This window comes from Nicotiana tomentosiformis, chromosome 2, assembly GCF_000390325.3.
Source record: "Nicotiana tomentosiformis chromosome 2, ASM39032v3, whole genome shotgun sequence".
NCBI classification, from domain to species: domain Eukaryota; kingdom Viridiplantae; phylum Streptophyta; class Magnoliopsida; order Solanales; family Solanaceae; genus Nicotiana; species Nicotiana tomentosiformis.
Window position 1 is genome coordinate 56,579,982 of NC_090813.1, and position 20,340 is coordinate 56,600,321.

Consider the following 20,340-nt stretch of genomic DNA (forward strand, 5'->3'; position numbering starts at 1 on the left):
TTGATGACGAAACTAACTCTTAGAAGATACATATTACTATCTATTTCGCGAACGCCAGCTTAAATGCAAAGCACAAACATCTTTTCTTAATAGAAGCGTCATATTCGACCAATAGTTGTTCGCATATTAAACACTACCCATTGTTAGGGATTTATGTTTCTAATTTTTGAAGTGTTCTTTAAAAAAATCTGAGCATCCAATTCTAAACCTTAAGGCTATACTTAGAGTAGCCCATGATCATTTAAACCTCTCTTTGAAATCCTTACAGAATCGAAAAGGGACAAGTATAGTATTCTCTAATAAGAGGACGATCTCAGCAGACAAACGGTTATCAGCTCTAAAATATTATTCCGAACTGTAGAGATGTCAATCCAAAAGAATCTAATTTGAAAATGATTCAACTATGGAGAACTAAAAGAAAAAACAAATGGAGCCAAAAAAAAGTATAGTAGGGTCAAATACCACAGAATTATATCACGAGAAGGGTGTTGTTGTTCAGTTGCCTATCACGCTGAGAACGAATTGGGTTAGAAATGTTTACTAAGATCTTGGAATTAAGTTGCATGTCTTGTTGGGACGAGGAACCTGTTCAACACGATTGGCAAGACTTAGATTCTGTGACTTTGAGACCATGTTGACCATAGATGGAGTTTCATAGCCAATTGCACCACTGTTGCTTGAGCTACCACCTTGCGATATTATTTGTGTCGTTGTGTCTCCTCTAGTTGTGGCTCTTTGCCAAGAATGTGAGCTCAAACCCGAGAGGACATAAGCGCGTCCTGTTTGTTCATAGCGTTCCCTGCTCGCCATCCTCTCTCTGATTTCAGTCAGTTCAGTGTCAAGCCAGTTACAAAGAGCATCACCTGCTTGGGCAGATACAGAAGATAGAAGAGAGGTTCTTCTGTTGGCTAGAACGGCTTGAGCACCCTCAAGATTTCCATTTTCTGCCATATGTTGTGCCTCTGCAATGGTTTCTGCTACTGCCAGCCTGTTTATCTGCCTATCAACCTCACGACTTACTAGCACATCCGTAGGAGACAGCACTGGTGGCCGACGTATCTCAACTGTCTCACCCTCCACACTGACCATTTCTTCAGACGTGCTATTCTTGTAACCACATGTAATTTTCAACAGAGATGTCTTTGTTGCGCTTCCATCAATTTCAGCCGAGGGAACAGACAAGTAGACAAGGAATTCTTTCTCCTCATCTGCATACAGGTTCCCAATGTTTATTAGACCTTGCTTTCCTTGTTCAGAAATTTCACTTGTATATCGTCCTGAAGGGATGGAACCAATTTCCACTCCACGTGATGCTGACCTAACAGTAAGTTTTAATTCCTGAGCTACAACACTGAGGAGACCACCAATACACATTGCAAAGGCATCTTGAACAGTACCAACTGTCTCAATGAATGAAAATGTACCACCCGATGCATCTGAGATAGCATGCATAGCAGAAGAATCATGGTCTAACCCAAACCCAAATGTATGTACATGAAAAGTTGGCAGCTGGTCTGCTGCTAGTGCTTCTCTATTGCGAGGACAAATGGAAGAAGGCAACAGATTCAGATATTCTGGACCTGATGTTGCATTCGAGGATCTACGATTCCGAGGACTGTGACGTTGGTTGGCATTATCTCCGTTATAGGTGTCTCTCCCATCTGACAAGAGAACAATACTAGCAACTGGATTCCTTTCACGCCTTTCTTCAAGAACTCGAACTCCTTTCTTGAGTCCTTCTACGATATTTGTTCCACCATTAGCTGAGATGGAATTGACAGCCTGTACAGCCTCTCGACGCCCCTGCTCTGTCATCCTTCGCAAGGGGAAGTTTCTTTGAGCTCCAGATGAAAAGGTAACAACAGCTAGACGGTCAGAAGGTCCCAAGTTATCTATGACAAAACAAACTGCTTGCTTCAAGAGAGCCAATTTTGATCCAGCCATGCTGCCACTAACATCTAGAACTGTGACCAGGTCGATAGGCGCACGCTCTTGGTGCCGAGCATCATCAGCAAGTGGAGGTGCCCTTACTCCAACAAGAACAGCAAATCTTGACACCGCTTCAGAAGCAGCAACAGCAGAAAATTCTGGAAAAGCTCTCAAGACTACTCTTTCTGAATGAATGGTGGAAGGGGAGGAGGTCTGATCCACGGTAATGCTGGGAAGAGGTTCATCATCAGAGAAGTGAAGGGGCTCAGGAAGGGGCAGAGATACCGGTGGTTGATCTTCAAGTGGAGAGACACGAGTCCGTCCTGCATTGTTAATGGTTGTATCAGTACTGAAGGACGACATGAGAGGAATCTCTTTCCATTTGCATCTGCAGATAGGGCAGAGGTAGTTTCCATGCTTAACACTGTTGGCGATGCAGCTGAAGTGGAAGGAGTGAGAGCATTCAGCAGTGAATATGGCCTGACCATTCCCAGGTTTCATACTCCCAAGGCAAATAGCACATGTTCGCTGCAATTGCAACAAAAAATTGAAAAAGTGGCAAACCAATAAATATATACATGCTCAATGAGACTGTCCATATGTAACCACATGCCTCCTAATCAATTCCTCAATTAACTTAAGAAACATTGATGAAGCCATAGGTTATATATCAACAACAACAACAGAGCCAGTGGAATTCCACAAGTTGTAGGTTATATATACACTCAAAAAAAATTTAGTGGACATTGTTGAACAGCAGGTTCACCAAAGCATAGAATTTGAATCCATCATAAGGTATACACTATACATGGGACAATGGCAAAGAAAAGATAGTAAAAAGAGCAGCAATAGCGATTTTCTGACCAAAGAAACTAACGAAGTCACTAAGCAATCGTGCCCGAGGGTGTGGTCTAGTGATCATTGAAATGGTATAAACGTTGAAAATCAAGGTTCAAATCCTAATGGGGACAAAAAACAATAGATGATAGTAGTAGCTATGCAGTGGAATAATTGAGGTTCATGCAAGTTAACTCGGACTTTATCATTACAAAAAAGAAAAAGGAAGTTACCAAGCAATCATGTAAAGACTCTCATGACATAAGCCCTTACTTGAAACCTTTTTTAAAACACTAAAACTGCTTCAACTGTACATTCACGGTAAATATTTTCAATAATAAAAAAGTTCTGGAACCTTTGGACTTTTTTTCCGGGAATAGATAAGTCATTGGACACAGTTACCGACTCATTCAACTACTTAAATCATTAATGAAATAAGCTTTTGGAATAATTAGTTACATAAGTATTAACCAGTGTTATCAAAGGCGAAAAGTGTAAAAAAGCTCTAAGGTACACGAGGCTTTAAGCGCAAATAAAGCGTGGGCTTTAATGAAGAAATACGCAAATAGAGAAAAAATACAGATATGTATGTGTAGTCCAAAACTAATAATTATAAGCATGAATAACAAATATATAGATAACGAAATTGAATTTTTTTACAATAAAGTCAAATATCAATTGTTTAACGTCTCTTCAGGATTACGCTCATTGGCAAGAAAAAGTATGTCTTAGAGCCTTGATGACAACACTGAAGCGTCCGCTAAACGAGGCAAAGTGCTCAACATGTTTTGAGCCTCACTTTAGGATTTAAGTGCGCTTTTTAAGCGCACCTTTTGACAACACTGGTATTAACTTTATGAAATATTGACCAAAACAAAGTCAATTGTTTAAGCAGCAAGGACTTTTCTATAAAATATACATGAGGATATCTAGTCTAGTTACCTAAACAAAGTACTGACAAAATTAATGAAATATTAATCTTACACCTTTTGCCGGAACAAATTTAGAAGAACATTGTAAGACATAAGTTAGCTGCATGGAATTCATAACCTCTTGGGAAGAACAATCAAATTGTCGGTGTGAAAAAACAACTTATGACTTGCTAGGGAATCAGTGTTCAACTCTTCATGGCAATCAGGTAAATAAATCAATCTATGTCTTGATCTCAAATTTGCTTAGAGTCAGCTTTTCATAATAACAGTGTGCAAATAATATTATATAGGGTTAGGTTGAGTAATTTGAGCAAAGAACAATAAATACACTATGTCGTGCATTAAAAATGTAGACCGTCCAAGTCCTTATGGAGTACACGAAAAAACTATTCCAGTTCCTTCCTAACTAGTCCAAATACAACTAAACTAGCAATAACCTGCTCAAAATTACAAAAACAAACGTACAAGTCCAAGGGACATTTGTCGAATATAAAAGCGCAAAGGCTATAATAAATATACAAGAACAGGTCCAAATATCATTCTTTAACTTTTTGAAAGTTATTTTTACCAGGTCCAGCTATTGCTACTACTAATCAATTCTTATCAATCTAGCAAATTAACATTTCAATATGAAAAAACAAACTGCATCTTGCGCACAACTAATATACTCCATGTGAAGCAAACACGTAGTGCATAGAAAAAAGTCCGTCCTTTTCTACGTTGCAAAGTCAATAGTTGTTACGTCTAAGCTATTGCCAATTATAATCCTATATTTATAGAACTGGTCCAGCTTCATTCAATCCAACTTCTTTTACTAGACATGGGCACACACACATAGCTGGCGTAAGAAGTTGTCAAAAAGATCTTAGCCAACAATAAAAGATCCCCTATTTGTCCAAAGCTGAAATCATCCAAATTTTCAGCTACCCAATAAATAATCCACCTCTTATGTAAAAAATAAAATGAGTCGGGGCTAAACAGTTTTGTTTGTTTAAATGAGTAGGATAATACCATTAGGTAAATGGTATCGGGTTGTACCTTAATTAATAGTGGTTGTACACTAGCATCAATTTTAGCAGTAGAAATTGAAAAGGTATTTTCACAAAGTCAAATTTAGAAAAAGCCTGCACGGAAAGCCAAGAAAGGTAGCTTTTAGCTTAGAACTCTTTATTAAAAATGACCTTTTTGACCTCAAGAAAGGGGCGTTGATACCAAAGCAGAGCGGAGGGCAGTATAATAATCATGCATGCATTCGTCATCAAATGACTTGTAAAGCTGGATTTCCTTTTAGTTTATTCACTTATTCAAATAAAGCCAAACAAACATAATAAAATTTAAAACTGAATTTCCAATAGTACCCCGGCTCAGATCCCCAAAAACGGAAGAATCCAGTAAATTTCGCAAAATAACGAAGGTAGTTTTGTCCAAAACAAATTCTCCTTTCATTCCAGTTTAGGAAAAGCACAAAATTCTGCTCCTTTTTCGCGATGGTAAAATACCAGCTGTCATCACCGGTGAAGCAAAAACCGACTTTCCGGCGAATCAAAATGGATAACAAATCAAATACTACCGGCGAAAGACAAGGAAGAAACAACCGACAAACTCAAAAAAAGAAAAAAGAGGAGGAGAAAATTATTTAAAAAAAAAGAGAAAAACGGACCTTAGAGGATCGGGAGGTGGAGCTGAAGCTTCGGGAGAAACGGGAGAAAGAGGAGGAAGAAGGGGCGGAGGGCGGACGAGGAGGTGGTGGCGATTTGGAATTGGAACCGGAGGATGCACCATTATCGGTAGGAGACTTAGGTTGTTGCCTAAACGACAGCGTTTTCTGCAGTTTGCTCCATGTCCCTGACATTATTCTCCTTTTAGCTCTTTCTATAGAACGAGAAAGAGAAATATAATGGATTTTAGGGTTTGGGTTTGTATGGCAAAAAAAAGAAGAAAATACGAACGTGAAATTGGAGAAGAAGAAGAAGAAGAAGAGAGAAAAAAGAAAGACAATTTGGATTTTAAAATAGTGACAAGAATTTTCTTTCTGTGATATTTGAAAAGACAAGAATGATACGGCAAAGTGTATCTGATTTGATCTAATTAATTATTCGCCCTTCTCTCTCTTTTGATTTGGTTCCAAAAACGGAAGGGCTTTTCATTTTAGCTAGGAGTAATTGTATGGGTGGGAGAATAAAACTGCATGTTACCATTTTCCGTCATAAATAAGGTAAGAGAGGGAAGAGGGGAGTAATTTGGGGAACTTTCAATTTCATTTATTGTAATGTCTTCATACATATTTTAATTGTCTAGATCCTCATAGCTGACTTTTTGGTAATTTACAATTCTCGTCACTCAGGGGCGGTTTGGTTCCCAAACAAGTGATACCGAGACTAGAATGCGGGAATTAAATATGTCGTAAGGTGTCGTTTGATTGCAAAGCAGGATATTAAAGGATTAACAATTTTAAAATTATAATTCTGAAATTACTATTCCACATCTAGTATGGAATAGTTAATATAACCATTAACCAAACACGGGAAAAGAATCAATTCCCACCTCCCGGGATTATAATACCTAATCCCAATAACCTAATGACCCTTAACATCATTGTTTTATCCGGGATAGTTAATCCGTGGATTGTTATCCACATTGAGTTTCTATAAGAACAATATCAAAATCTTGTATAACTAATTTCTAATTGCTTGTGCCGGAAAAATTAATTCAGCCAAATACATTGACTATATAGTCCCATATTCTATTCAGAGATTATTTTTCTTTATCGCATGAATCAACGATCACTTATTTGTAAATTTTAACCATAGTAATGTGGATATTCAAGTAAAGACAAAACTTACAATTAGTGAGTTGTGTTAATTTAGTCCCTCTACTGACATATTTTAATAGATTTTTAGGTTTAATAAGTAATTAAAGTACTAATAAAGCCTTATCACAGCATAAAACATGAGTTTTCAAATATTTTAACAATTTTGAAAATTACCAACGACTACAAATTAACAGTACTTTGAACCTCTTGATGGAACAAGTTTAACAGTATGGCGCAAAAAACGCTAATACCTTCCCAAATATTAATGAAAAGGTTTTATAGTCACACAAATGTCATGACCCTACAAATCTTTTGTTCCTTAAACTTTTAGGACCACATATTTCGAAAGTCTTATTTTATTTCTTAAACTTTTGTCAAGTCAAACTACCTCATCTAAATCGGAACGGTGAGAGTAATTAATAACTCGCTTTTCAACTCTTACCTTAACTTGGGATGTTCCAGTTCCTTTTATTCTATGGCATAATTACCGGAATAATGTACAATTTATGAAAGTAATAAGGGGCTCTCAAATGCCTTTTTCTTTTCTCAACATCCTTCTCGAAGCTCAAAATACTCATTTAAATCGAATTTACTACATAAGTCGAATGTTTGAAGCTCACCTTCATCAGATGTGCAAGCCTCTGAGAGTACCATGAAACATAACTTGGTCGGGACAGGGCCCTACTGTACCCGACTTCAGTACCTATTGACTTCTGTACAATTACTTCGGAGAAGTGGAATATGACAACCAACTGCTGGAGTGTACACTGGGAGGGGCGTTACCGGGTCTATATGTACTTGTGGGCATGGACACAACGCCCAAAAGAAAGGGGCGTCAGTATGAAAGATGTACTGAGTATAAAGCTGATAATGTATGTAAACCAAAGACATAATATAAGAGGCTACACAATTTGAACTTGAACAACGAAGATAAGCCACCGGAGGCGTGCACTGCAGTAACTACAAATCATGAATGTATGCAAGTTTTGTAAAGGTTAAGCCACTCATTGGGGCTATGCATTAAACATAATATAATATAATATTATTCAACCATTTTTTGGGACATATCATCTCACATCATAACGTACTCGGCCTCGAAGAGGACTCGATAATGTCTCATACTTTTATCACATCATACCCGACCTCAGGAGGTCTCGATTGTGCCCGGCCTAAGGAGGACTCGGTAAGGTCCTATATCTTCATCACATCGTGCCCGGCCTCAAGAGGTATCAGTTGTGCCCGGCCTTAAGAGGACTCATAATATTTCGTATCACGTCATTTTGTACTCGATCTCATAGAGGGCTTGGTAGTATACCCTAACACATCATTCTGTAACTGGCTTCATAGAGGCCTCAGTTAAGTAAACTAAATTCATGTATATATATAAATACAATGTAAGGTTAATAGAGATATCAACGTTAGACTCATAGTGAACTACATTTCATGACCTCACGATACCATCCGGGAGCTTTTCAAATTTAAAGGAAAGTGTCATCGGTACAGAATGAATAAGGAGAACATCATTGTCAAGAGAGGCTTAGAACAATTCAGTCTTACCACATATGGATTATTCAGAAGAAGCGCTTACATAAAGACATGCCAAGAAAGAAAATTGCCTTACATACCTTGTTAAAGAACTAGCTACGCTTCTTGAATTTTTATGCTTTTATGGTGATTATTTCTACCTCCATGTAATCTCCAAAATCAGTATAAGAAGAAGATAGGGGATACAATGATGATCATTAGATCCTTAACGCTAAATCCTACAAGGTTCGCCTTTGATTTAACCTTGAATCGTTTAGGAGTTCTTAAATGGGTTTAAGAGCGTTTTGGGTGAGCTAAAAGTTGGCGATATCTTCTAGAATTGTATAAGGTTAAAACCGAGCCCACCCAATTTTTCTATCTGACCGGGCCGGGGAGCTGCATCGAAGGTCGGCCCTGTAGTAGATCAGACCAAGGTACGAGGACAAGGTACCAAGTTCGGGATTCAAGGTACCTGTTGAGATCGAGGACAACAGCGATCGAGACCGAATGAGACAGGCATCGAGCAAGATCGAAGATAACATAATAACGGAAAGGCGAAATATCCGTGACTGGTCGAAGATCATGGTAAAAATCTCGGAACAGATCAAATTAGGAACGGTTAATTAGCTAATCGTGGGATTTTCTTCTGTAATTAGAGTTATACCATAAGTAGAATTCATCTACTATATAAAGGGGAGTATTAGCCATTTGTAAGACACATTGTTCTCGCATAAAAAAGCTAATATAACGCTCTCTCTTTATCTTATACTCTCATGTTCATCAGCTTAGTTTATTTTTAACCGTTTTAGTATCAATCAGTTCGAAGGCACCCTAGCTCGAGGGTTGAATTCCGTTTCAACACTGGTTCACTTTACTTTATAATTCATTTCTGTTATTAATCTTCATATTTATCAATTAGTATTAAGTGAAATCACATATCCTTAGAACCTCATTATAAGTTTAATTATTATCCAATTTTAAGGGTAAATAGTTTGGCGCCCACCGTGGGGCTAAGGATAATAGTGACCGCTTAATATTGATTCTGATAACACACACTGTTTTACACTTGTTCTCGTAAGAATCTTTGTTTTCAGGATAAACATGTCAAACTCACAAGCAGCGCCTACACACGGTGATAACGACCTCGGATTTCATGGGAAAATGATAATATAGCCGCTCCAGGGATCGAGGCACCTCAGGATGACCTCGAGGGAGCACCAATTGAAAATCCCGTTGATGTCAGTTCACATGTCGCCCTAAATGCAAATTTTGGCGCTGATCCCAAAGGTAGCATACGCAGGGAAGTTCGATCAGGTGGTCAAGGTACACAGGGCAGAGAAGATGGTGGAGTTAGCCTCCAATTTATATTCGAAATGTTACAGGCTCAACAAGCGGCTATAGCATAACTACAAAATCAGCACAGAACACCGAGTAGGATAGAACCAGAAGTCGTCCACAGGACCGAGCCTGTGCCGGAAAGGTCGAACGCCAACGAATCAGGGACTGATCCCGCCATTATGAAAATGCTCGAAGAGCTCACTAAACGGATTGAATCGGGAGAAAAGAAAATCGAGGCAAATGACAAGAAAGTAGAGACATACAACTCCCGGGTTGACCAAATACCGGGGGCACCGCCGATTCTAAAGGGTAAGGATTCAAAGAAATTCGTACATAAGCCTTTTCCTCCAAGTGCGGCTCCGAAACCCATTCCAAAAAAATTCCGAATGCTAGAAATTCCTAAGTATAATGGGACCACTGACCCTAATGAGCATGCCATTTCTTATATATGCGCAATAAAAGGGAATCACTTGGAAGACGATGAGATTGAATCTATTTTACTGAAGAAATTTGGAGAAATCTTGTCGAAAGGGCAATGATATGATACCATAATTTGCCGCCTAATTCTATCAATTCATTCGTCATGCTTGTAGACTCCTTCGTAAAGGCACATGCTGGAGCAATAAAGGTTGCAACTAGGAAGTCGGGCCTCTTCAAGGTGAAACAAAAAGACAGCGAAAGGTTGAGGGAATTCGTATCTCGGTTCCATATGGAACGCATGAAACTACCACCGGTCACAGACGATTGGGCTGTTCAAGCCTTTACTCAAGGTTTGAACGAACGAAGTTCGGTGGCATCACGAAAGCTAAAGCAGAATTTAATTGAATATCCAGCGGTAACCTGGGTCGATGTACATAATCGGTACCAGTCAAAGATCAGGGTCGAGGATGATCAATTGGGGACCCCTTCCGGTTCCGTTTATCCAAACAGGCCCCGTCGGCAGAACTCAAAGGGATATAAACAGAGAACCCCGGTCGAACAGAGTTCGGTATCAACCATACAACGCAGATCGTAGAAACAACGGCCCAGGATGCAATCCCATTCGAAACGATCAAAGGAACGATCGAGGACAGAGCTCTCGAGTGCTCATGAGCAAAAGTGGCTTCGATAAACATGTCGATCCCACAGAAGCACCACGGTTATCAGAATACAACTTCAGCATCGACACATCAGGTATTGTGTCAGCCATTGGGAGAATCAAAGATACTAGATGGCCCAGACCCCTACAAATCGATTCGTCCCAAAGAAACCCTAATCAAATATTCAAATACCATGGTACACATGGTCATAAAATCGAAGACTGTAGACAACTAAGGGAGGAGGTAGCCCGTCTACTCAACGAGGGTCACCTTCGAGAATTCTTGAGCGACCGAGCTAAGAACCATTTCAAAGACAGGGATGCGAACATGAAAAACAAGCAGGAAGAACCACATCACGTGATTCACATGATCGTTGGTGGGGTCGATATTCCACAAGGGCCCATGTTCAAACGAACTAAAGTATCAATCACCAGGGAAAAACTAACTCGAGACTATGTGCCAGAAGGAATTTTATCATTCAATGATGAGGAAGCATAAGGGATCTCACAACCTCACAATGATGCTTTGGTAATCTCTATCCTTATGGATAAAATTCAGGTTAATGTTTTAATTGATCCAGGAAGCTCGGCCAATATTATTCGATCGAGGGTCGTGGAGAAGCTCGGCCTACAAGATCAGATTGTACCCGCAACTCAGATTCTCAATGATTTCAACATGGCAAGTGAAACAACTAAAAGTGAAATCATCCTACCAGTAAATGTAGCCGGAATTATTCAAGAAACAAAGTTCCATGTGATCGAGGGTTATATGAGATACAACGCACTGCTCGGAAGACCCTGGATTCACAACATGAGGGCGGTCCCCTCAACCCTTCACCAAATACTAAAGTTCCCAACGCCGGATGGAGTAAAAATGGTGTATCCCTACAACATGCTGCCAAAGAGATGTTCGTGGTCGACGAAGTAATACCGATATCGGCGCTTTCATCAACAAAGGGATCAAAGTCCAAAGGAGTTCAGGAAGCTAAATAGCAACCACAACCACCAGCCTCGACTCAGTCGGAGAAGCAGGGAATAAATGAGGACGGTGACTACTGGATCCCTCGATCCTTCATAATCCTCAAAGATTCCGACGCCACCAAAACGACAGTCGAAGGTGGAGCAAGTCATACTGATCGAGCATCTACCCGATCGAAAGGTATACCTGGGTACGGGGTTAATCTTCGAGCTCAGGGAAAAACTCATTAAATTTCTTATCAATAATATGGATTGTTTTGGTTGGTCCCACCTAGATATGACAGGGATCCTGCCAGAGATCACTACACATTGACTGAGCTTGGACCCGAAGTTCTGCCCGATAAAACAAAAGAGAAGGCCCCAGTCCAAGGTAAAACATGCATTCATCAAGGACGAGGTAGCCAAACTTCTCAAAATAGGATCCATTCGGGAAGTAAAATATCCCGAATGGTTAGCAAACGTAGTCGTAGTCCCTAAAAAGGTAAATAAACTTAGAATGTGCGTAGACTATAAAGATTTAAACAAAGCATATCCTAAAGACTCTTTTCCTCTGCCGAATATCGATCGTATGATCGATGCCACGGCCGGCTACGAGATCCTTAGTTTTCTCAATGCCTACTCTGGGTACAATCAAATACAAACGAACCCGGAAGACCAGGAAAAGACTTCGTTCATCACTAAGTACGACACCTATTGTTATAATGTAATGCTGTTTGGACTAAAACATTCTGGTGCCACTTATCAATGCTTAGTAAATCGAATGTTCGAAGAACAAATAGGTAAATCAATGGAGGTTTATGTGAGCAGAGGACCATTAGATACATTTGCAGGAGACCTTCGATATACTAAGGAAACACTACATGAAACTTAACCCAGAGAAATGTGCATTCGGGGGTCGGCTCGGGCAAGTTCCTCGGCTTTATGGTATCAAATCGGGGGATAGAAATCAACCCCGATAAGATCAAGGCAATCGAAGACATCACAGTCGTGGAAAATGTTAAGGTCGTACAAAGATTAACAGGGCGCATAGCCACCCTAGGCCGATTCATCTAGAGGTCTTCAGATAGAAGTGACAGGTTCTTCTCACTGCTCAAAAAGAAGAACAATTTTGCATGGACCTTGGAACGCCAACAAGCATTGGAAGAATTAAAGCGGTACCTCTCGAGCCCGCCACTGCTTCATACTCCGAAAATAGATGAGCAACTCTACTTGTACTTAGCAGTCTCGAAAATCGCGGTAAGTGGGGTCTTAGTTCGAGAAGAGCAAGGTACGCAATTTCCTGTTTACTTTGTTAGTCAAACTTTAGGTAAGGCCGAGACCCGGTACCCACACTTAGAAAAATTAGCGCTTGCCCTAATAAGCGCCTCTAGGAAATTAAAACCATATTTTCAGTGTCACCCGATCTGTATGGTGACTACTTATTCCCTTCACAATATTTTGCATAATGTTACAACCCAAATTCGCGTACCTTAGATCACGCCGTAAGTTAGTCGACATAAATCCAAGAAGAGATTATCTTTGAGATGATAAGAAGTTAATCCTATTGGTCTTAAACGATACAAGGGTGTATAAGAGTGGTTAACAAGTATTAGAAGTTAAACGAATCAAGGATGTTGTAACCCGTATTTTCGGGTAACACTAGAGGTGATTAATTATCCCAAGAGGTCATGTTTTAATGTATTTGAATCATATAATATCCGTATCATAAGTCTTGAAGTCAAGCGAGTTATGAAACAAAGTCGATAAAAGTTGTCGCAACTTACGTTTATAATTTTTCTTAAACTTTAGGTCAAATGTTACTACATTTTTTTCCCAATATACTTGGAATTATGGGGTGATCTACCTAACAAATTGAATATCTATGAGGCTAGTTTCCAACGCATTAAACCGTTCGTCGATACAATCTCGTAATAGAGAGATATTCGCATTTTCGTAAGAGTGCGCCAAGCAGCTCTCTATGGGGCCCACATAGGCGGTTTAAGACATATGGATATATATAAGATACCTCAACCCCGTTTTAAGTCATTATTTTTCAGTATATTCAGACCTTAGAATCCTAAAAACACTCTCTCAAGGTTCTCTCATGATCCAAGACCCAAACAAAGGGCAAACAACACAAATCAAGTGTCGGGAATCCCGTGGCGCTAGTAAGTTTCTTGTTCTTCTTGTTGTTGCTGATTTTTGTGTTGTTCCAGCTCATTTGGCAGGTTGTTTTAAGTGTTTTATGTTCTGTAAATACTCCTTCAAGTTTTTAATATCAACCCTAGGTGATTTCAAGTCTTCTAAAGTAATTCTAGTGCCGAAAAACCCGAATTGATTGCTAGTTTCGCTTCCTTGTTCTTTTGGCAGAATTGGAGAGATATTTCGTGGAAAATTAAGGTCAAATTGGAGTTGTTATTTCTGTTTAAAGGTAAGGAACCTCTTACTCTATATATATATTTAAGATTATCCAAGTTACGGCTAAGTCGTTGAAGCTAGAACTTGTGAAATATATATCGAAAGGCTTGGTAGTAATGTTGTTGGTTGGTGGACTGTTTTGGGAGGCTCAATATGATTATTAATGATGTTGTTTGGGCTGTTTGGTGACTGTATTGACTTGTGTGAAGTCATATAAATAGGGGAGGTGCTGTCCGTTTCATCGTAAAATAGGTTGCGGTCGATACATAATAGTTACGACGCTTAAACGATAATGATAGTGTCATTTCTCTTATTGTAGACTAAGGAGTCGTGACATTTGCATAGCTTGAGGTTGGGCAGTATATACAAGGTATGTGAGGCTATCCCCTTCATTCTTTTGCACGACTCCAATTGTACATAATGTAATGAACGAGCTCCCAAAGATACTCTACTCTTAGAAGCTAGCAGTACTTACATTGCTGCCCTTCTTATGAAACGATTGATATTGATGTTACTTCTTTTATTCTTATATTATCAATGTTGTTGGTAGTTCTTGATTCTTATAAGATTCTTGATGAAGAGTTAATCCTAATAACGTGTACGAAGGATACCAACCTTATGTCACTCCGAAAGGTTCAAAATGTGATTCCAATGAGTCCAGCATGCATCATATATATGTATCTATTTTACTCTACCAAGCCGCGCTATAGTTGGCCGGGTACGGCACCTATTGTGCAACCACTGATCAGTTGGGTTTTACCGAGCTCCACGTGGCCGGGTATGATTCTACCGAGCCCTATGATGGCCGGGTACGTTTTACCGAGCCTATTACGGCCGGGTACGATATGATGATGGTGATGCCCACAAAGGCGTATGTTTTAAAAGTTTATGTATATATATGTATGTATCATGTGTTTCATGTCAGTATCCCTCAGAGGTACCCAGATGTCACAGGTTGTATATTCCCTATCCCTGTTTATATTACTGTTCTTACTTATGCTTTCCTGCCTTACATACTCAGTACTTTATTCGTACTGACATCCCTTTTATTTGTGGACGCTGCATGTCATGCTGCAGGTCCTGATAGACGGGTAGACGCAGCTCCCCCACCACAGTAGGCTGTCCAGTTCAGCGGTTATTGGTGAGATCCCTTCTCCGGACTTGCCGTGGTCTTGGTATGCATTTTTGTTATAAACATTATGGGTATGTCGGGGCCCTGTTCCGGCAATGTTGTAAAACTTATGTTCCTTTAGAGGCTCATAGACAGGTGTCGACTCATGGTAGCTCGTACCTTATATATAGTTTCTTGACAGTCTTGTCGTCCCATGTTATGTATGTTCATGACATTATCTTTCATTGTTAGATGTTCATGATCCATGTCTACCATTTATATTGATCTTGTCGGCCCTTAAAGATAATAAGGAAGGTTAGATAAAATGTATGTTGGTGCTCGGCAAGTATGGCCCGGGTGCTAGTCATGACCCTCCAGTTGGGTCGTGACACATAAGCCCGAACATTCGGGCCGATTGGCCAAATGGGCCGTTGAGATTAGTGGGTACGATATCGAGTATCGACCCCGAAAAGCCATCAAGTCTCAAATCTTAGCGGACTTCGTGGTCGACTTTACGCTATCCCTCATACCCAAGGTCGTAAAGGAACTACTATTAAAGTCGGGTACATTATCGGGGGTGTGGACCCTCTTCACAGACGGCGCTTCGAACGTGAAAGGGTCCGGGCTAGGCATTATTCTGAAGCCGCCCACGGGTAATACAATTAGACAAGCTATCAAAACTTCCAAGTTAACTAATAATGAGGCCGAGTATAAGGCCATGATTGCAGGTCTCGAGATAGCTAAAGGTTTGGGAGCAGAGGTCATCAAGGCCAAATGTGACTCCCTGCTTGTGGTAAACCAAGTCAACAGAACCTTCGAGGTTCGAGAAGATCGAATGCAGAGGTACTTGGACAAATTGTAGGTGACTCTACATCGGTTTAAAGAATGGACCCTACAGCATGTGCCTCGAGAACAAAACGGTGAGGCCGATGCCCTTGCAAATTTGGGGTCATCATTCAAGACAACGAGATTAGCTCGGGGACTGTCGTACAACTTTCAAGGTCAGTAATCGAAGAAGGCCACACCGAAATCAACTCCACAAGTCTGACCTGGGATTGGAGAAACAAATATATTGAGTACCTAAAGAGCGGGAAGCTTCCATCGGATCCTAAGGAATCGAGGACTCTACGCACGAAGGTCGCACGATTCACATTGGCCGAAGATGGAACACTATATAGAAGGATGCTCGATGGACCATTGGCAATATGTTTGGGACCAGGATATACCGACTATGTCCTACGAGAAATCCACGAGGGCACCTGCGGGAATCATTCCGGTGCCGAATCATTGGTTCACAAAGTCATCAGAGCAGGATACTATTGGGCCGATATGGAAAAGGAAACAAAAGAGTTTGTTCGAAAGTGCGACAAATATCAAATTTATGCGTCGATGATTCACCAACCCAGAGAGCAACTCCACTCAGTCTTATCCCCATGACCATTCATCAAATGGGGAATGGATATCGTCGGCCCTCTACCATCTGCCCCAGGTAAAGCTAAATTTATTTTGTTTATGACTGACTATTTCTCTAAGTGGGTTGAAGCACGGGCTTTCGAGAAAATTATAGAGAAAGAAGTCGTAGACTTCATCTGGGACCACATTATATGCCGATTCGGGATGCCTGTCTAGATCGTATACGATAATGGAAAGCAATTAAAGCAACAAAGTTTCTCGAAGATCATAAAATAAAAAGGATCCTATCAACGCCATATCATCCTAGTGGGAACAGACAGGCCGAATCGACAAACAAGACCATCATTCAAAATCTAAAGAAAAGATTGAACGACGCTAAGGGAAAACGGAGAGAAATATTGCCCGAAGTCCTTTGGGCGTATCGAACAACACCAAAATCCAGTACAGGGGCAACATCGTTCTCTTTAGTACATGGCGTCGAAGCTCTGATCCCGGTTGAAGTCGGGGAACCCAGTGTCAGGTTTCTATATGCAACGGAAGAGTCAAATCACGAGGCTATGAATACAAGCCTCAAATTTCTAGATGAGAAATGGGAAGCCGCCCTCGTTCGAATGGCCGCACAGAAACAACGGATCGAAAGGTACTACAATCGAAGAGCCAATCTTCGACACTTTAAAATCGGGGACTTGGTTCTGAGGAAGGTCACCCTCAATACTTGAGACCCAAATGAAGGAAAACTTGGCCCGAACTGGGAGGGACCGTATTAGGTCCTCGATATCATCGGAAAGGGATCCTACAAACTTGGCATGATGAACGGCAAACAATTACCAAACAATTGGAAAATATCACTCCTCAAACGATATTACTGCTAAGGTACGACCTTCTCCACTTTCGTTTATATTTTATACTAACCATTTGCAGGTGTTTAATCGAAGACATCAAAGAATTCTTCAAACACAAAGTCCTTAGGTCTGAAAGCACGCATTGCACTCTATTTCCCTTAAACCGGTTTTTGTCCCAAATGGGTTTTTCTAGCGAGGTTTTTAACGAGGCAACCATTGTTCGTGCTAAACTTACAACAATTCAACAGTATCCGAGGCTCTTTTACAATCAACCTCGAATACTGGGGGCATCACCGTCGGATAGTTACAAGAAAAATACTTCGTGCCGACAGGGTCTCGATAGGTAAATTTTGTAAGGGTCAAACGTTCGAACGAACCATGCCCATGTAGATTACTCAAGCCCTAATGAAAAACATGTACGTATGTTAATCTATTGAAAAAAGTATTTTTCCTTGCTAGATATTTCATGCCTTAGAGAAATTTTTACTTTAAAATGTCGTGCTTGTGATCTATTGTGGAAACTGTCTTAAGGGTCGGTCACAACTAAAGTTCGAACAATTGACCCCGCATTTGGGGACTGCCATCCAAAAAATCGACATGATCGAATTACTAAAACCTCGAGATCGTAAGACCTTAAAAGGGAAACCCTCAATTTTATAGGCCACGGCCACCCCACTCGGGGACTGATACTTCGAACTTGTTCGAAGTATAACAGGGGAACAAGCCCAAAAGGCTACAACCAAATTAACACGGTTCGGAGACGTCCAATTTCCGTTATAAAACAAGCCTTCGAATATTTTCATAAACTGGTTAAAAAGGCTACCCTCGGCTGAATTACTAAGGGTCTTGATAATATCAACCCTCGAAAACCCTAATGGGTACAAAGTCGCTCGAACTCTCGAAAAAATTCTTTATTTTATGCTAAGGCATTAACAAAACAAAGGGTCTCGATAATATCGACCCTTGAAAGCCCTAACGGGTACGGAATCGTTCGAACTCTCTAGCAAATCCCTTATTTCATGCTAAGGTACAATAGATTTTATATGATTAAACAATAAACTTTTCAATCCGGAAAGGGAGAAAACCGTTCTTTTTACTGTGGCCGTATCGACCATTTTATTTCTGAGTTCAAAAAATCATCCTCACTCAATTAAAACCTAAGGGTCACCCTACTTCGAGTTTGAGCAAGTACTCACTCGATTAAGACTATACTAGTCCAGATTCGATCAAGTTGCCTAAGCCTCGAACAAATGAGCGAAATTTTCATAAAGTAGGAATGAAACAGAAAAAAGATCTTTTATATATATGAAGATATTTACAAGGACCGATCAGGGTCCCGCATAAAAAATCAAAAAAGAAAGGGCCTAAGATTCCTAATTTTCCTCAGAGGCAGCTTCTCCTCCATCGAAGTCCTCCCCATTCTTGGACCCGCTCTTGTTGCCATCATCATCGGAAGAAGCCAATGCTCCAGCATCATCATCTTCATGCTCTCTAGCCTTTATTATCTCGTCGGTAAGATCGAAACCTCGAGCGTGGATCTCCTCGAGGGTTTCCCTCAGAGATTGGCATTTGGCAAGTTCAGCAATCCAATGCGCTCGAGTTTGAGCGGTCTCGGCTGCCTCTCTCGTTTGGACTTGAGCGGCTTCAACATCGGCCCGGTAGACGGCCATGATCGCCTCTGCCTCGGCCTTTGCCTTTTCGTCTTCAGATTTGGCCTTTGCAAGTTCGGAAGCCAACCGAGCCTCGAGCTCTTCTATTTTCTTTTCCTGAGATGTGCTCTTCTCCTTCATGGCGATTTCAACAATCCAATGTGCTCGAGTTTGAGCGGTCTTGGTTGCCTCTCTCGCTTGGACTTGAGCGACTTTAGCATCGGCCCGGTAGACAGCCACGATCGCCTCTGCCTCGGCCTTTGCCTTTTCGGCTTCAGATTTGGCCTTTGCAAGTTCGGAAGCCAACCGAGCCTCGAGCTCTTCTATTTTCTTTGCCTGAGTAGTGCTCTTATCCTTCATGCCTCGAAGCTGACTTTCGACTAATGACAATTGGGCTCGAGCAGCCTCTTTTTCAGAAGCAAAGCGGTCCATACTTTCTTTCCATCCTAAGGTATCTGCCTCCATCATGTCGACCTCCTCGCAGAATTGCTCGATCCTCTCGACCTTCTACTGCAACTGTGAGATTGAAATGTTAGCCACCGTTCCCGAATTGAGCCCATGAGCTTTTAATATTTTTATTACCTGCTCGATTAGGCCGGTATGATCTTTGTGAGTCGTGGCTAACACGGCTCGGAGGTCCTTGATCTTTTCTTCTTTTTACCCACTGTGAGTCGTGGCCACCAGCCCGGAGTCGTCTTCTTCGTCTTCCTCCCTTAGACACCGAACAGAGTCTTCGGTCAGAAGGATGATGTTCTTCTTCGGCTTACGAGCCGCCTTCTTCTTAGGTTCTGGATCCTCGGAGGTTGAGGTCTTTTTCCTCTTTTTGTCCTTCGCCGGTTTTGGTGCCAGGATCGAAGTCTCCTCCTCACCAGATAGGGGCCTCATGACTTCATCCTTGCCCAAGCCTGTATACAAGAAAATTGAATAAGTAGAAAAAGGGCATCTTAATCGAATACACAAAGAGTGGGCTTACCCGTATTGGCTTCCAATCAGCCTTTTGATAAATCGCGCCATGAGCTCTCGACGTATGTAGAGGTCGAGGCCAGGTTCCGAACCCAGCTCTCGAGGTCGGGAATCGCATGGGGAATCCAAGGGACTGCTACATCATGGAAAAAGACATCGATGAGAAAAGACAAAGGAACAAATAATACATAGAAGCTAACAGTGAGACGGTACTTACTATTCGTGTTCCATTTCTCATGAAATGGCATCTTCTCGGCAGGGATTAGGTCGGAAGTCCTCACTCGAACAAACCGTCCCATCCAGCCTTGATCCTTGTCTTCGTCTATTCTCGAGAACAATAGTTTGGTAGCCCGACGTTGGAGTTTTATTAACCCGCCTCGATAGAGGCGGGGGCTATACAATCTGATAAGGTGATCGAGGGTGAAAGGGAGCCCCTCGATTTTGCTCACGAAGAATCAAAGCAGAATAACAATTCGCCAAAAGGAAGGATGGATTTGGCCTAGGGTTATTCGATACTGATGACAAAAATCAACGATG

At 41.0% G+C, this 20,340-nt stretch overlaps 2 protein-coding genes across 3 annotated transcripts; both read right to left on the reverse strand.

The window, feature by feature from the left end:
- Positions 1-313: 313 nt before the first annotated feature.
- On the reverse strand, positions 314-5,947 carry LOC117272947 (E3 ubiquitin-protein ligase WAV3-like). Of its 2 annotated transcripts, none has more exons than XM_070195368.1 (2): positions 5,359-5,947; positions 314-2,457 (listed from the first exon to the last, which is right to left on the reverse strand). In XM_070195368.1, the coding sequence occupies exons 1-2, from the start codon at positions 5,548-5,550 to the stop codon at positions 541-543; spliced, it is 2,109 nt and encodes a 702-aa protein (XP_070051469.1). In that variant the 5' UTR covers positions 5,551-5,947; the 3' UTR covers positions 314-540. The 2 variants fall into 2 exon arrangements, with proteins under 2 accessions (XP_070051469.1, XP_070051470.1); XM_070195369.1 differs by lacking the exon at positions 5,359-5,947 and adding an exon at positions 3,753-5,319.
- A 12,617-nt stretch (positions 5,948-18,564) lies between these two features.
- Positions 18,565-19,305, reverse strand: LOC138904842 (uncharacterized). Its single transcript, XM_070193343.1, has 2 exons — positions 18,929-19,305; positions 18,565-18,745 (listed from the first exon to the last, which is right to left on the reverse strand). Exons 1-2 carry the CDS (start codon positions 19,303-19,305, stop codon positions 18,565-18,567), a joined length of 558 nt encoding a protein of 185 aa, XP_070049444.1.
- Between the last annotated feature and the right edge of the window lie 1,035 nt (positions 19,306-20,340).

What these genes read in the sequence shown, in the direction of transcription:
- LOC138904842 (XM_070193343.1), bottom strand. Translation starts at nt 19,305, where the DNA reads ATGGAGGCAGATACCTTAGGATGGAAAGAAAGTATGGACCGCTTTGCT. An exon ending in ATAGAAGAGCTCGAGGCTCG is followed by an intron (nt 18,746 to 18,928) that starts GTTGGCTTCCGA and finishes CCAATCTCTGAG; the next exon opens with GGAAACCCTCGAGGAGATCC.
- LOC117272947 (XM_070195368.1), bottom strand. Translation starts at nt 5,550, where the DNA reads ATGTCAGGGACATGGAGCAAACTGCAGAAAACGCTGTCGTTTAGGCAA. An exon ending in CCACCTCCCGATCCTCTAAG is followed by an intron (nt 2,458 to 5,358) that starts GTCCGTTTTTCT and finishes TTGCAATTGCAG; the next exon opens with CGAACATGTGCTATTTGCCT.